Consider the following 17,078-nt stretch of genomic DNA (forward strand, 5'->3'; position numbering starts at 1 on the left):
TGAGACTGTGGAAAACAAATATCACACTCTGTCTTATACATGGAATCTAAACTTAAAAAAATACATAACAAGAGTGTAAACAAGGGACTGTTTGGAGGTGGGAGGCACCAGGAGGAGGGGGTAAAAGAGAGGGTACCGGGGGTTGAATAGGACCGAAGTACTTCATGTATAAAAATAGAATACTGACTCCAGGGGCCAGTGGCTCACACCTGTAATCCTAGCTCTTTGCAACACTGACATTGGAATGCACAGTCAGAGGACTGAGGCCAGCCCAAGGAAATAGTTAATCAACCCCACCTCCAAACTAATCAGAGCAAAATGGACTGGAGGTGTGGCTTTGCAAATGTGAAGCCCTGAGTTCAAACCCCAGTCCCACCAAAAAATAAAAAATAATAGAATAATGAAACCTGTTAAAATTGTATGATAAGCAGGGAGGGGAATAAGAAAGAATAATAGAGCCAGGCAGTGATGGCTCTCTCTTGGAATCCTAGCTACTTAGGAGGCAGAGATCAGGAGGATCGAGGTTTGAAGCCAGCCCAGGCAAACAGTTCATGAGACCCTATCTCAAAAAAAAACAACAACACACAAAAAAAACCAACAACACACAAAAAAAAAAAAGCTGGTGGAATGGCTTAAGTGGTTGAACACCTACCTAGCAAGCATGAGACCCTGAATTCAAACCCCAGTATTGCCAAAAATAAAAATAAACTAGAGAAAAGAAAAGGTAATAGAGGGAGTAAATTTGATCAAAGTATTATATGCATGCATGGAGATCACAATGTAGGCCCTTTGTACAATTAATATATGCTAATTAAAGAGAGAAAGAGAGAGAGAGAGAGAGAGAGAGAGAGAGAGAAATGTCCTTGGGGAACTAGGTCCTTTCCATTTCTGTTGACTGATTCTCACTCTAGCTACCTCATGATCCTAAGATGGCAGCCACAGCTCCAGCTACTACACACAAACAACTTCCAAGTCATAACAAACCACCCTAAATTTGGCAGAGAAAAGCAGCAACCATCTCACTATGCTTGTAAGATCCAGTGTGTGTGGTGGGGGATAAAAGAGAGGGTGGGGGGTGTAAATTCAAGTATGACGTATTTGATACATTGTAAAGACCTTTGTAAATGCTACAGTGTCCCCCACCCAGCACAACAATAAAAGGAGGGGGAAGACCCAGTGTGGATAGTTTGCCTCTGTGTCCCAATGTCTGGAGCCTCGATGGGTCTTCCACACGTGTGTGTGTGTGTATGTGTGTGCGCGCGCACGTGTGCGTGCGTGTGTATGTGTGCATGTGTGTGTGAGAGTGGTGCTGGGGACAGACCCAGGACCTTGCTCATGCTGGGCAAATACTGTACCAATGACTTGTACCCTTAGCCCCACTTCCACACTTTTTTTTAAGAGAGAGGGTCTTCTCACTATGTAACTCGGGCTGGCTTTGAGCTTGAAATGCTCCTGCCTCAGCCCTCCAAGTGCTGGAATTATAGAGCTATGCCACCGCACTGGGTGGAATTAGGGTTTGGTTTTGGGATTGAACCCAGGGTCTCCACCTTGTTACAGAAAGGTTCCACCATGCTTAGGTAGAATCACACTATTTTTTTTTTTTTTTTTGGTGGGACTAGGGTTGAACTCAGGGCTTGGAGCTTGCAAAGCAGGTGCTCTACCACTTTAGCCACACCTCCAGTCCATTTTGGAGATGAGGTCCCACGAACTATTTGCACAGGCTGGCCTTGAACCAAGATCCTCCTGATCTCATCCTCCCAACTAGCTAGGATTACAGGTGTGAGTCACTAGCACCTGCTACAGGATCACTTTTTTTTTTTTTTTTTTTTTGGTGGTACTGGGGTTTAAACTCAAGATCTCACACTCACTAGGCAGGCTCTCTACCACTTGAGCCACTCCACCAACACTGTTTTGTGTTGAGTTTTTTTGAGATAGTGTCTTGGCAACTATTTGCCCAAGCAATGATCCTCCTGAGTAGCTAGGATTACAGGCATGTGCCAGTACTCCTGGCTTCCACCTGCTTTTCTTTTCTTTTTTTTTTTTAATTTACTTCCTCCCCCTTTTCTTTTTAGAATCAAAGCTCCATAGGACAGGGCTTTCTTGTGTTTTGTTCATCTGTGTTGCTCGCTGCTGTACCCTCTGCACTAAGCCCGGCACATAGTATGTGTTCAATAAAACTTTATTGAGTGAATTAGAAACAATATAATCTGATGGCTAGGTGTGCAGGATTCAGAGGCAGTCAGCTGTCCAATCATGGCTCTCGCTTACTGGCTGTGTGATCTTGGGCAAGTTCCTTAACCTGTCTGAACTTCAGTCTCCTCATCTAGAAAACTGGTCATTCACACTGCAGTCTCCCAGTTGCAGATTTTAGATGCTATCCTGCTTATTATGGGAACCACTGCATTTGGTGGGGGCTATGTGCCAAGTCTGGGTTGCACACTCTATTCCAGGCATCAGAAGTGAGCACAGTGCCTGGCTGGTGGTGGCACTTAGTAGCCAGGTGTCGTGACTGTCATGGATAAGTGTGGCTGAGCCACCAGGTGAGGGAGCCTCTTGGCCTGGGATTCTCTGGTGTGGCTGTCCTTGCTGCCTCCCACCCTGTCTGCCCAGCTCCATCCTCCGTCCTCCCTCCTGCTCTGTTTCTATTTCTGTCTCTCTCTCCTCCTCCCCAGGCCTCAGGGGGCCCCTGGCTGGCTTGAAGCCTTCTTCCTCCTTCCCTAGGATGAGGGCGGAGTTTTCACTGCAGAGCCTGTGCTAGGCTGAGATGCTCCAAAACCCCACTGTCCCCAACCAGCTATCCCTCCGCAGGCAGAGCCCTGGACCTCACCTGAGAGACCTCGCCCATTACCCCACCCCCACCCCCAGTCAGACCTTGCTCAATCCAGGCAGAATGACCAGAATGCTCTCTGTCACTCCTCCCTGGTGGTTCTATGCTCAACGCTAACCTCCCTCGCCAGGATGGTGTTTTATGCCCAATTTAACCTCTCCCACCAGGCCGGGGTTCTGTGCCCAACTTTGAACCTCTCATCAATCTGGTTTTGCATACCACTGTTCAGCCACTGTCATCAGGGCCATTCCCCAACCTCCAGACACAGTCCCACAGGCAAACTGCCAGCTCCTCTGTTTTATTCATAGGGGCCCAGGGCCAGGAAGGGTGACCCACAAGGGAGGGACTTCACCCCTCTCTCAGCCTGGCACAGGCTCTGGTTCTGCTTCCTGTGTTGGAGGATACCTGCTCCACAGTTATGAGGGCTCAGAGAGGGAAAGGAACATTCAGAGTCTGCCCAGCAGAAAGGGATGAGGTGGAGGGCAGACCAGGAGTCAGGCCATCTGCCCTTCTTATTTATCATTTTCTTTCTTTCCTTATTCCCTTCCTTCATTCTTCCTTTCCTTCCTTCCCTCCCTTCCTCCCTCCATCTCCTTCTTTCCTTCCTTCCTTCCTGGAACTTCTAGGCACAAGAACCTCCTAAGAGCCAGGCACCACTAGCTCACACCTATAATCCTAACTACTTGGAAAGCTGAGATCTGGAAGATCATGGCTCAAGGCCAGCCCAGGCAAATAGTTCATGAGACTCCAACCTCCCAAAATAACTACAGCAAAATAGACTGGAGGTGTGGTTCAAGTGGTAGAGCATGAAGCCCTGAGTTCAAACCCCAGTCCCACCAAAAACAAAACAAAAAAACAACTCCTGAGCAGCTGGGAATCCAGGTGTGTGCCTTGACTCCTTAAATCCCAGCTCCACCCCTGCCTTTCTACAGGTGATTTTTATTCGTTGATTTATTTTTGCAGTGCTGGCTGTAGGGCCCAGGGCCTCACTCATGCTGAGGCAAGCAGTCTACCACTGAGCCACCCCTCCCACCCCGCCCCCGGCGTCCACCTGCTCCTTTTAAATCTCAAATTTGTCACTGTGGGGAAATCATTGAACTTTTCTGGACCTCCATTTCCTCACCTGTAAAATGGGATAAAATACCCGTGTGCTAGGGTTGTAGCAAGGATTATGATTTTAGTGCTTAGCACACACGGGCACCTGTTAACTGGTATTGTTTTATTTTTGTGATCCCCCACCTATGAATAGCTCAAAAGACTGGAGTCTGTCTGTCCATCTCCCCAGCCCCAGTGTCATCCTTCCTTCAATCATGCTGCAGTTGGGGGTCACCCTCCCTTCCAAGACACACGGACACACACACACAGGTCAGCAGAGAAGACCGTCTCAGACACAGAAAAAAGTTTAATTCTGCTGCGGCGGAGGGTCCCGGCTCCGGTAGAGAGGAGGATTTGGTTTTGGACTTTGTTCATGTGGGGATTTATTGGGGGGGGGGGACGAGGAAGGCATAGGGGAGAGTCTGGTCCTTCCGGTGGGACCTGCCCGGGAGACTGGGTAGTGGGGAGAGGAAATCCGGACAGACAGGGACATTGGACAAAACAGGGAAGGGCTGAGGGAAAGGAGACAATCATGGAACAGAGAAAGGAGACAGTAGGGCAGGACAGAGAGGTAAGAAAAGACGACAGAGGGCGGGATCGAGACAGACGAGGGGTAGAGAGAAAGGAGGACCACCCCCCCCAAGCCAGACCCGACGGGACCGGGAAAGGGAGGATGGGGGCGGGGCTTTGGAGGCCGCCGCGGGACAGAATAGGATCTAGTCCAGCCAGATACAAGGAATGGGCCCCTCGCCCCTGCCCCGGGTCCCGGGCTGAGGGAGGGGACTCGTGTCTCAGTGCTGCAGTGTCGGGGGGGCCCCGCCCCTCCCCGCGCTTCGCTGTGTAAGGCACCGGCTCCAGCGAGGTCCGCGAGCGCGCGGGGGAAGGGGTAGGAGGGGGCGAGGACGGGGGCGGGGCGGGGCGGCCCGCCCCATCCCCCAGGGCGCGAGGGGCGTGGCCTCGAGCCGCAGCTGGGCGACCCCGCCCCCCCAGGGAGGAGATGGGGGGACGGGTCTCGGCTCCAGTCCCACGAGCTGGCGTGCGCTCCTCCCCGCGTCCCGCCCCAGCGTCCCAGCAGCTGGGCGTCTGCCCGCCCGCCGCTCACACGGTACTCTCCAGCATCCACTCGGTACTGGTAAAGGCCAGGCGTGCCCTGGCGGAGCCCAGCCCAAGGTCTCCATCCTCCCCGGCCGCGCCCCCTCCGGCCCCGTCCAGGTGCGGCGTGGACCGGTGGCGCTTTGTCCGCCGGGCGCGGCGCGGGTAACTGTGGCTCTGGAAGAGCGCCCCGTAGTCCCCGTCGAAGGAATAGCGCTGCTGCGGCCTTGATCGGGCCGTAGCCCCCCCAGGAACCAGAGCTAAAGTCGGGGGCGCTGAAGCTGGAGGCCCTAGGGCCCCTGAACGGCTCCTCCGAGGACCTGCCGCGACCCGAGACTCCTCCCCAGAAGTTTCCTCCGACGGCAGCAGACACAGCGAAGTGGCTGAGCCGCCCAGAGAGCGTCCTAGGGCTGCCTCTGGCTCCGCGGAAGCCGCCTCGGCCGCGGTGGCCTTCGCCTCCACAGCGACGGCGGCAGCAGCCGGGGTGGCCACCTCGCGCAGGGCCTCGTAGCGGTCTTGAGCAGGTGGAACCGGGACCTGCTGCGCGCCTGCGCCGCCGTTGGTCTGCGAGCACACGTGGCTGACCCGCGGGGGCGACCTGGAGGTGCCCTTGACTCTGCGGCTGTCCCCGTCGCCATACACTTTGTAGCGAATCATGAGCAGAACGATGAACACGAGGACCGAGGCGACGATGACGCCCCCAATGGCGATGATCATGGTGCCACCCAAGAAATGGGCCCTCAACGGGCGGCAAGGCGCGGGATCCCCGGCCGTGGTGAACTGCACGCAGCCCACCACTCTGGTGGCTGGCAGAGCGGTGGCCCCGTCGTCGTAGACTGCCAGCACGCACAAGTCATAGGCGCGACCTGCCGCCAGATCATTCACTAGGAAGGTCTGGCTAGTGGACGGAATCATCCTGTTAGAGGAGGAATCAGGGCGGAGTTAGATCCTCTCTGAAACACGCCCTTTCACTTTGTGCCCCACCCATGGTGAGCAGTAGGGAGTTGAACCCTGCTAGTGGTGTCTCAGCCCTCTATTTCGACAACCGCAGCCACTCAAGTCCCTCCCCCATCAATCTATTGATACCCTTTCAGGGCCACAGCTAGAGGCCACGCCCCTCGACTGCATGCCCCGCCCTTAGACCCACCTGTCTGTGTATTAACTACTGGGATTGTGTCTGCCATTCACACTCTCTCATCTACATATCCCCGCCCCTGCACGGGAGGAGTGCTGTTTTCATGCCCTGCCCTCAAGGGACACGCCCCCTCAGCACAACTACCATTCAAGCTCCCTTATCTACATATATCTACCATATAAGGGGACTGATGCTACTGGCCACTCCCCCTTATTTGCATCCCTACTCCTACTTGGGTGCACCCTGAAGTTCACAGCTCACAAAGCCTGTCTTACTCCTATTCGACAATAGATGATCTTCTAGTTCCTCTTTTATATTATTCCTGCCTTAAGATGGGGGGGACCTCCTCCATGCAGGCCACTCCCCGTCATCTGCATGCCCATCTTTGGGTAAACCGCCCACTTCCTGGTACAATTTCCAAGCCCTTGAACTACACATTCCTACTCATTAAGGGACTTTGCTACAAGCTACTCCCCTTCAAATTGAACTGTGGCTTCCAAACTACACCCCACAAGGGCCAAGTAGGGTGGTCCCCCCTTTGCATGTCCCTTTTTTATCCAGATATATGAGGCGACCGTTCCTTCTGTGCATACCCAGTTCTGTGCCACCAGAAGTCACCGAATCATGCTCACGAAGTTCCATCCAAAATTGGGTTAAAGGTAGGAGGCAGTATGCGCCTTTCCTACTGCCGGCCCCTCCCCTCAGAGGAGGGGCTTAGTAAGGAAGGGGTTAGGCCAAGAGTCCTGGAGCCAGACAGCCTGGGTTTGAATCTCTCCTCTGACCCTCCTTAGCTCTGTGTCCTTAGACAAGTTTCTTAACTTCTCTGTGCATCATTTCTCCAGAGTGGGAGAAATAAGAATCCCCATATCAAAAAAGATGATATGAGGAATAAATGGAGCTTAAAAACCCTGGCACACCGAGCGCCGGTGACTCACGCCTGGCAACCGAGGAGGCTGAGATCCGGAGGATTGTGGTTCAAAGCCAGTCCCAGGCAAATAGTTCTCGAGACCCTATCTCAAAAAAAAAAAAAAAAAGCCATTACGAGAAAGAGCTGATGGAGTGACTGAAGCAGTAAGATCGCCTGCCTAGTAAGTGCAAGGCCCTGAGTTCAAATCCCCAGTGCTGCCAAAAAAAAAAAAAACCACAAAAAACTGGCATTTAATATCTCCATTAGCTAATGTCTCACTTAGAAACCGCTACTGGGACTTCTACTCTACTCCCTTCTCCTCATCTCTAAGACCCACCACTCGAGGCCTCTCCTGGGCCTCCACCCCCTTCTGCAGAGCACAGCTTTCCTCTCTGTTGGCCATGTCCACCTCAGAGAACCCAGGCTGGCCAAATTCACACTGATTCTGTGCCCAGCACCCACCCTCCCTTGCAAGTTCTCCTTTCCTGCAATGCCTCTTAGTAGCTCACAAGGGCCGCCCCTTCCTCTGCCAGAGACCAAGCAGAACAAGCTCCACCCCCTTGGAAAGGCCATGCCCATCTCCACCCAGCTTACCTCTCCACCTTCCCCTCCAGCTGGCCCACTTTCAGCTCCTGAAGCCCCACTTAGTCATCCTGCCTCCAACAGGGTCCTCCACCAACAGCCACCCTCCAACCCATCACCTCACAAAGGCGCCCTCACTCTCCCCCCTCCCTGCCTTTTCACAAACCATAGCCACCCCACCTAAGCCCCGAATTCAAATCCTCCTCTTCCTCTCCTTATAGACTTGGATTCCTTGCTTCTTCCCCCAAATAACCAGTTGCTAGGGGGTTTCCCCCTTTTCAAGGACAGAGACTGGCTCCTTAAGAAAGCCTGAGCCCAGGTGTTTCTCATTGGCTGCCAGACCAGAGCAAGCAGCTGAGCAGGCTTCGGATTGGATGCCACCTCCACCCATGGCAGCAGTGAGGGAGTTAACTCCTGCAGTGCCACCACCCAGGGATCTGCAATGGAGGACTGGGAGTGTGTCCCTTAGAGGAAGGGAAGAGGGTGGGGTCTGTTGCCCAGCTGGGGATAAGGAGCTATCAAAATCCCCATACATGTTGGTGTGGGGGGCATGGGAAATGTGTCCTCCATCCCTGCCTAGCAAACAGCAGGTGTTTATTACGTGTGCATTCAGCGTAGAAAGAACAGCTCTGCTGATTTCTACATGACCATAGGCAAATGATTTCCCCCACAGAGCCTCAATTTCCCCATCTATAAAATGGGAGAGGGCTGGGGATGTAACTCAATGGTAGAGCACTTGCCTAGCATGTGTGAGGACCTGGGTAAAAAGAAAGAAAGAATGGTGGTGCATGTGTGTAATCCCAGCACTCAGAAGGCTGAGGCAAGAGGATCTCCAGTTTGTGGCCCATCCTCGAGTAGAGGGTAAAACCCTGTCTCAGAAAGAAAACAAGAGGAAGACAGAGACAGGGGGAAGGGAGGGTCATTTATTCATTCTGCCAACAGTGGGAAAATGCCAGGCCGGTGGCAAGAGGACACTGGGAAGGGTGAAAATGGAGGCCAAGAGGCAGGCTTTCTGGTGAAAAGCTAAGCACACCCAGGAGCTGGTGCTCCCACAGGTGAGGAAATGGCCCCGCCCCTCTGGCATCCCCAACTGAGGTCAAGAACAGGGCTGGCATTCTGTGGGCAGGCACAGACAGGGGAGGCAGAGGCAAAGGAGGCAGCCAACTGCCCTTTATCCACTGTGTGCCAGGCCTGGGGTCAGCAGCCTTACTGAAAAACCAGGGCCAAGGCAGTAACTTCCTTCTGGGCTGCGAGCTTCCCGAGGGCAGAGACTGGATCCCTTGGTCCTTCTGGGGCCTCAGCACCCAACTCAGGGCCTAGTGCAGCAAGGGCCATGTGTCTGAGGAAGCAGAAAGACTGAGGTGAGAGCCAGAGAATCCAGAGATGAGGGGAAAATAACTGAAGTCTGCACCACAGGTCTGTTAACACCGGGGCAAGGGCTTCCAAGCCAGAGAAGGTAGAAGCACCTTGTATGTTTATTTTTCTCATACTTTCTGCTTTCTGTTTCTGTAATGTGCCCAATGTGTTGGTTTAGCAGTACTGATATATAATTTATAAACGGAAGTGTAACTGCAAATACACATGTGTGTTTCATGCTCCAAAATGTTTTAACTTCTGAGGTTCACGATCAGTGAGCCTCAGTGGTCACTGGTGATGTTGACCATGAACCCACCGAGGGCAGGGAACACGCTGTGTCCTTTCACTGTTAAAATGCGGTGCCCAGCCCCGGTCTGGCTCGTGGAGATGGCTCAACAAATATTTGCTGTGTGCAAGAAAAACAGACAGAGACAGAAATAGAGGAGCCAGTAGACAGTGCAAATGAGAACCCATGACAAGTTCAAGTCCAGCCAGAACCCCAGCTGAGCAAGAAGGCCCAGGGAATTCGGCAGGCGGAGGTGGGAGGGAGGAGGGGCGCCTGGGCTTGGAAGGGGTCCTGGGGCCACAGAACCACACCTACCTGTAGACCAGGGAGTCATCCGCCGAGCTGTTATACTGGACCTGGTACATGCGGATGCCGGGCACCGGCCTCTGAGCCGGCCAGCGGATGAGCACGGAGCTTGAGGTGAGCTCAGCCGCCACGAGCCTGCGCTCCGCAGCTGAATCGTTGGCACCAGGTCTGCCCGGCGTGGCAATGTCGGAAGAGCCAGGCTCTGTAAGAGGCGGTGGTGCAGCCGGCGGGGGTGCCATCAGCGGCAGAGGTACCACGCAAACCTCCACGGGAGCGGTGGCTTCCCCCGCTGCATTGGAGGCAATGCAAGTGAAAATACCGCTGTCCCTCAAGGTAGTGATGGTCACATCCAGTGTCCCGTCCCCCCGAACCCGGGTCCGGCTGGAGTTCCCCAGCAGCCGCCCGTCAGGTGCCACCCAATGCACCACGGGCTCAGGGTCACCCACAGCCCGGCAGCGCAGGCTGACCGCCTGGCCCTCAACCACCAGGGCCCGTCCCCCCGCCTGCCGGGTGATCAGTGGGGGCTCGCACAGAAACTCCTCCTCGGGGATGGACCAGAAGTAGCGGTCCGTAAGGTGCTCGGGGGTAGCGCAGGTCTCCAGGTCATCCTCCCGGGTCAGCCGCCGCAGCCAGAGCAGCTCACAGTTACAATGCAAAGGGTTGCCACCAAAGCTGACCGTCAACGGTGTGGGTGGCTTGGGCCCGCTCCCTTGGGACCTCAGGAAGAGCCCGTCGGGCGGGAGTTTATGGAGACGGTTGGAGGTCATGTCCAGACGCACGAGTTTGTGTAACTGCACGAAGGTGCCCTCGGCAATGTGATCGATGAGGTTGTGATCCAGCGTGAGAGTGTTCAGGTTTACCATCTGACCCACCGCCTCCCACGGCAGGGCCTCCAGGTTGTTGTAGGACAGATCCAGGTCCTCCACGGTGGACAGGAAGGCGTCGAAGGCGGCCGACTCCACCCTGCGGATCTGGTTGTTCCCAAGGATCAAGTGGCGGAGGTTACCCAAGCCGCGCAGCTGGTCACCACGCACCTCGGCCAGACGGTTGCTGTCGAGGTGCAGGGCGCGGAGTGCGCGGAGGTCGGCGAAGGCGCCGGCCGCCACCTGGCCGATGGTGTTGCGGGAGAGGGTGAGGTGCACCAGGCTGGTCATGTTAGCGAAGTCCCGGCGGCGGACAGCCGCAATAAAGTTGTCCGTGAGCCGGAGCTCCACCACGCGCCGGTCGATGGCCGGTGGCACGAAGAGCAAGCCGGTCTTGGCACACAGCATGGTCAGTGTGGGCGCCACGTTCTGGCAGATGCAACGGCCAGGACAGGGCTGACCGCGAGATGCCCCGGCCCAGAGCAGCAGCAGAAAGGACAGGGCAGCAGGTGGCGGCGAGAGGAGCGCCCAAGACATGGGGCCGGGAGCCATGGTGCAGTAAGAAGGCAGGAGGAGCGGGAGGTAAGACCTGGGAGGAAAGAAGACGATCACCAGATGCAGGGGCTTGTCACCACCCTGGCAGCCCCCGGCTGTCCTGCTGAGAGTCAGACGTGGACCCCTCCCCTCCATATGACTGGATCCCAGAGGTCAGTGACAGCGCCCCCCCCACCCATCAGCTGGCATTGGCTATCAACAGAGTACAGTAGTTCCATGCTACCTGGTAAATTACCACTGCCTTAACCCCTTCCTCTGACCCTCTTGGAGCTCCTAGACTTCCCATGATTTCCCCAACCAGAGGGGTGATACCTGTCCCAACCTGGGCCCTTAAGTACCCATCAATTATTTATTTATTTATTTCTATTTTTTTGGAGTACTAGAGATTGAATCCAAGGCTTCTCACTTGAACAATCTAACACTTGAGCCACCCCCAGTCCACACACCAAATTTTTCAAAATGACTACTGACTATAGCTTAAGACCATGGATATCAAAGCTATACTCTTCTGAGTTCAAATCCCAGCTGTGACACTTACTAGCTGTGTGACCTCGGGCAAGTGTCTGAACCTCTCTGAATCTCGGTTTCTTCATCTGTAAAAGGGAGACAGAAACAGGCCTTACTTCTGTGGGGATTATGTGGATTAATTCATAAACATGACAGACTTAGAACCACCATGCCTGGCATGCAAAATGGGCTTAATATATGCTAGCTATTATTATTAATATTATCAGCATCATTATCACAAATGTGTAATATATACCAGGCACAAAACTAGCATTATTATTAAGAGCAAGTGCTCTGAAATCAGATTTGGATTCAAATCCTGGATCTTCCATTTGCTGACTCTGTGACTCCACACTGATAATCTCCCCCATCTAGGCTATAATTTGTAAACCGGGATGATAATCGTACAATGTCTACTAAGTTTGTGCATGGGAACCACTGAACACTAGGCCTGGTACACAATAAGTACTTAATAAGTGTTAAGGTCCCCCTCCTGTCTTAGGCAAGGGCAGAGAAAGTATAAAAAAGGACAGGTTAAGAAAAAGTTGTCCCCTAGCTCAGCACCAGGAAGTCCTTCTCTGAGTGTGACTTTGTCCAGCGCTCAGCTGAGCTCTCAAGCAGAGCTGACTCTGGTGCTCACATCAGTGGGTATGCCGGAGTCCTGTGCATGCCTACACACATACGCTCACACACACTCACGCTGTGCCTCTGCTCCAGGCAAAACCTTCCGGCAGGGAATCCCCCTGCAGCGGCTGCAGCCCACGACCTGTCAGCTCCCATCACAACACAGGGTGGGTGGGGAGGGTGAAGAGGAAAGGATGGCAAGGGGGCGTCCCTGAAACGGTTTTCACCCCACCATGCCCTGTGCCTCAGCCCCTACTAGCCCACCTTCTAGGAATCCATGTGGACTGGGGGGCATATATGGCCTTGATTGTTCTGCTCACGGGTGGGAGAGTGGGGTCAAGAAAGAGAGAGATGAAGAGGGAGGGAGAGACAAGAGAAGGATGGACTGGCACAGAGAGAGAGAGACTCAAAAGAAAGTAAAGAGTGAGTTCCTAAATGACCCAAACATTATATGCACATATGAATTAAAAAAAAAAAAAAAAAAAGTGAGTTCCTGGGTTCAATCCCCAATACCACAAAAAGATAAAGGCTGAGCATGGTGGTTCACACCTATAATCCCTGCAATTGGGGCAGAGGCAGGAGAATCATGAGTTTAAAGCCCATGTCTCAAAAATAAAAGGAAGCTCGGCGCCAGTGGCTCACACCTGTAATCCTAGCTACTTAGGAGGCAGAGATCAGGAGGACTGTGGTTCAAAGCCAGCCCAGGCAAGTAGTTTGTGAGACCCTATCTTGAAAAGAAAACCTATCACAAAAAAAGATTGATGGCTTAAGGTATAGGCCCTGAGTTCAAACACCAGTAATGCAAAATAAATAAATAAATAAAATAAAATAAAAGAAGGAGAAGAGGGGCAGGAAGGAGATGAAGAAGAAACAGGGTAACAGACAGAGAGACTGAGAGTGAAGAAGAAGACACACACGCACACACACACACACACACACACAAAAGACTGGTTGGCACAGTGGTTCACTTCTGTAAGATGAGGTACTCTGGAAGTAGAGATTGGGAGGACTGCAGTTCCAGGTTAGCCTAGGAAAAAAGTTAGCAAGACCCTATCTCAAGCAGTAAGGTGGTTGTGGTGGTACAGGCCTGTCATCCCAGTGACAAAAGGTAGGATTTTACTGCAGGATAGCTCAAGCAAAAACACAAGACCCTAACCTGAAAAATAACTATAGCAAGAAAGGGGTTGGGGGTATGTATGGCTCAAGTGGTAGAGCTCCTGCTTGGCAAGTGCAAAGGCCCTGAGTTCAAAACCCCAATACTTCAAAAACAAAGAGAGAAAGACAGTGAATCAGAGAGACACGCAGGAGAAAGTGTCAAAGAGACAAAAACCAGAGGAAGAGACAGAGATGAAGGGAGATAGCAACCCAGCTGAAGAGAGAAACTGAGGCAGGCGCAGGGTGTCCCACCATCTCCGAGCAACCCTCCTGTCCTGTAATGACCGGAAATGCTGACCTGGAGGCCTGGCTCTGTACCTGCTTGGATGTGGAGTCTCTAGGGTTCGAACAAGTCCAGAGTTTTGCCTCCCGTTGCTGGACTGGGACTCAAATAAAAGGAGTAACAATGAGAGGCACTGCTACAGTGGGAGACAGAGTCCAGACCCCACTGCCTGGGTTCACACCCCAAGGCTCCACCTAGTCAAGTGACTCTCTGGGGGACACTGGTAGGACCTACTTAACATAAATTTTTGATGTTATTATCAATAGTAATTTCTTATTTCCTCCTTTTCCTCTCAGCCACCACCAGATCAGACTATCAGACTGCTGTACACATGCCCAGGCACATCTCATATTCACTCAACACTCCCAAGGCAGGGTCATTCCATGTCTTGAAACTTGGACCCTTTATTAATAGGGTGAAGGAGCCCCTCTTCCTTCTTTTTTTTTCATTTGTGTGATGGTTCTGGGATTTGAACTCAGAGCCTGGAGTTGTTGCTCTACCCCTTGAGCCGTGCCCCCAACTCTTTTTTTGCGTTAGTTGTTTTTCAGATAGTGTCTCGCAGTTGTGCCAGGGATGGCCTCAGACTGTGATCTTCCTACCTGTGCTTATAGAATGCACCATCATGCCTGGCCAGAACTCTTCTCTCCCAACTACCTTATCCATGTTGAGAGGTGACGTCACTTCCTGGCCTGAGACTCTCCCATCTGCCTCTCAGAATCTCCTGGCCACCATGATGCTCCCAGGCTGGCCACCACTCCTCAGCTGAGGGCGGAGCATGAAGGCCCCTGGCCGCCCTGCTGCACTCTGCACTGGGTTCATGCGAGGGAGGGCCCTAGGCCCCAGCTGGTTCAGAGCAAGCCCCATCTCCCCACATCTCTCTCCCCAGCCCAAGGCTTCCACTCACCTCTCTTCAGGGAGTCAGGGCCTAGGCCAGCACCTACAAAGGAACAAAACTACCCGTTAGCACCCTTTGGCTCCTTTCTGGGCCCTGGGGTCTGCCTGGGAGACCTCTAAGCTAAGGAAGTCCTCAGAGTGATCACTCCCTCAGCCCTCCTGCTGAAGGCTCTGCTGTTTCAGAGTTTCAGAAGTCAGCTTGGAAAGAGATGAGACTGGGCCTCAGGACTGTTCACCTTCCAAAACCCAGGAGTTCAGGACCCTTTGTCCTCTGGGCTCTCAGGTGCCACAGACCTCTTGAGATCCTGAAATCTGGAATCTACCCCTCCTCCCTTAGCTCCAGGATTCTAAGTTCCCAGATTCCTCCTCAAACCCAAGAGTCTTGACCATAACCCCCCTCCTTTGTGACCATACCCCAGCCCCCAACCTCAAAGACAAGAAGCTAGGAAGGGACCAGCGGTCCCTGCCCTGCCATCATCCACACTGTACATCCCTACATGGGTGGACCCACAGGGTGCCCGTGAACACACCAGCAAGACCTGGGTGCTCCCTGCCCTCCAGGGGCACTGGCCTAGGATATGTGCACACTTGTGCACAGCAGGAAACACATGCTGGGCTTGGCCACAGCACAGGGCCTGGCTCCTACAGGGCCCAGAAGTGGGGTCAGCCTTATGCCAGGGGCACAGGCACATGTGCCCTGCACATACATGTCTGAACACACACAACCTGCTCCTCAGAGACTACCACAGACAACAGACTCACACACAGACACCCACCTTCATATAACACACATACATCACTGACTTTCCCTTCCAGATGCACACTCCCAGAAGCACCGACACACAGAGAAACCCATGTGCCCCCAACAGACAGCCAGACAGCTGTAACTGTAACTCACAGACCTCGTAACACTCACCAACACACAAGGGCACACACATAACAGACACAAATCTGTATAAAGACATGCAGATGCACACTCTTAAACACACAAACACCCTCATCCAACTTCACAAATTCCCATGGTGCATAGTCAGAGAGCAAATACATTCCCACACCAGCATGCATTCACTCGCTGGTACACACCTCGCACACGTACACAGAACCCCAAGCGTGCACAGACACTCACAAGGCTGAGAGACCCTGAAACAAGCCCATAGGCACAAAAAGATCACCTTTGCAGACATCCCAAGATGTTTGACAGTCCCGAGAGGGATTTACACACATGCAAATGCACGCAAAATACTGTCAGGTAGCACAATCAACAGACAGGCCTCCATTCACACTCACAGTCATGAACACACATTCCTCCCGGCCCTGAGGCACCCCCGCCCCACCTACTTCCCAGGCCCAAGAAATCCTAACATCCCTCCCCCCAAACCAGGGCACAACCTGGACCAGAGGTCAGAGTTCAGCAGGTGCCATTTGAGGACTGGGGGGAGGGGGAGTGTTCAGTCCCAAAGCCCGGTTCCAAGGAGCTCTTTCCACCAGTAGCCCCAGAGGTCCCCCAGCCTGGCCACCAGGATGGAGGCAACTCTGGCTCCATCTGCAGATGTCTGACCGGTGGGGGAGTCAGGGTGGGGTGGGTGGGGAAGGGCCAGGTCTTCGCCCCCACCCCCCACCCCCCACCCCAGGGCCCATCTGTCCATCCCTCGGCCTCTCATCTCTCCATCTGTCCACCTCCGGGCCGCCCAAACCCCTCCCCCCAGCCACCGAGAAGAGGAAGACATGGCCGTCTCCCCAAGAACCGCTGAGGACCCCCCTCCCAGTTGACATGGACCGAGGGAGCTGCGAACTCCCCTCCCCCAAACCCACACAGAGGCCTGGCCCCACAAGGCGCCGAGCCTCAGCCCCCGGCAGGTGGACTCACAGACACACACCCTCGGAGACACACACCCGCGCGCGCGCACACACGCACACACGCACACACACACGCACACACACGGACGCCCCGGCGAACACACCCGGCTCCCCAGATCGTCGGAGGGGCACCCCACCCGGACACAAACACCCAACGCAGCTAGCCGCGCACACACCTGGGCACACAACCCACGCACACACACCTGCACACAGCCCCTCCGATGGGCGCGCGACAGCCCCCAGACACGGCCGCCGGAGGGGCCGCCACTCGGGAGGGGGACACACACGCGCGCACGGCCGGCCACCCCTCCGCGGCTCTCGCCGCCCCGCACACGCCCGGATGGCCACACTCGCCGGGCGCCGCACACGCCGGCGCCGGGCGGGCACACACAGGGCCGCGCGAGCGCACGCCGGGCCGCCGCAGCGCCGCGGCTACACTCCACGCCCGCACGCGCGCCGCGCTCCGCTCCCACCCGCGCCCCCGCCCGCCGCCGCCCGGCCGCTGCGGGCCGCGCTCACCCAGCCCGGGGGGGGCCCGGGCCCGGCCCCGCCGCCGCCGCCGCCGCCTCGCTCCGCGCCATGGTGGGGGGAGGGCCGGGGGAGGGGGCGCGGTGCAGCGGGGCCGCCTCCCTCCCGCCTCCCGCCCTCCCGCGCCGCCGCCGAGCTCCGCCCTCCGCGCCGCCGTCGCCGCAAGGGGGGAGGGGGCGCCGACCCGAGGGGCGGCCGGGCTGGGCGGCCGCCCGCCCAGATTTCC

At 54.7% G+C, this 17,078-nt stretch overlaps 1 protein-coding gene across 4 annotated transcripts; it reads right to left on the reverse strand.

Annotated features, from left to right (window-relative positions):
- Nucleotides 1–4,209: 4,209 nt before the first annotated feature.
- Nucleotides 4,210–16,916, reverse strand: Lrfn1 (leucine rich repeat and fibronectin type III domain containing 1). 4 transcript variants are annotated; one of them, XM_074057045.1, is made up of 6 exons: nucleotides 16,844–16,916; nucleotides 14,478–14,510; nucleotides 11,543–11,597; nucleotides 9,596–11,038; nucleotides 7,085–7,159; nucleotides 4,210–5,930 (listed from the first exon to the last, which is right to left on the reverse strand). In XM_074057045.1, the coding sequence occupies exons 4-6, from the start codon at nucleotides 10,999–11,001 to the stop codon at nucleotides 5,021–5,023; spliced, it is 2,391 nt and encodes a 796-aa protein (XP_073913146.1). In that variant the 5' UTR covers nucleotides 11,002–11,038; nucleotides 11,543–11,597; nucleotides 14,478–14,510; nucleotides 16,844–16,916; the 3' UTR covers nucleotides 4,210–5,020. The 4 variants fall into 4 exon arrangements, with proteins under 4 accessions (XP_073913146.1, XP_073913147.1, XP_020012551.2 ...); XM_074057046.1 differs by lacking the exon at nucleotides 16,844–16,916 and adding an exon at nucleotides 16,528–16,653; XM_020156962.2 differs by lacking the exon at nucleotides 7,085–7,159.
- Between the last annotated feature and the right edge of the window lie 162 nt (nucleotides 16,917–17,078).

Source organism: Castor canadensis, chromosome 16 (assembly GCF_047511655.1).
Source record: "Castor canadensis chromosome 16, mCasCan1.hap1v2, whole genome shotgun sequence".
Taxonomy (NCBI): domain Eukaryota; kingdom Metazoa; phylum Chordata; class Mammalia; order Rodentia; family Castoridae; genus Castor; species Castor canadensis.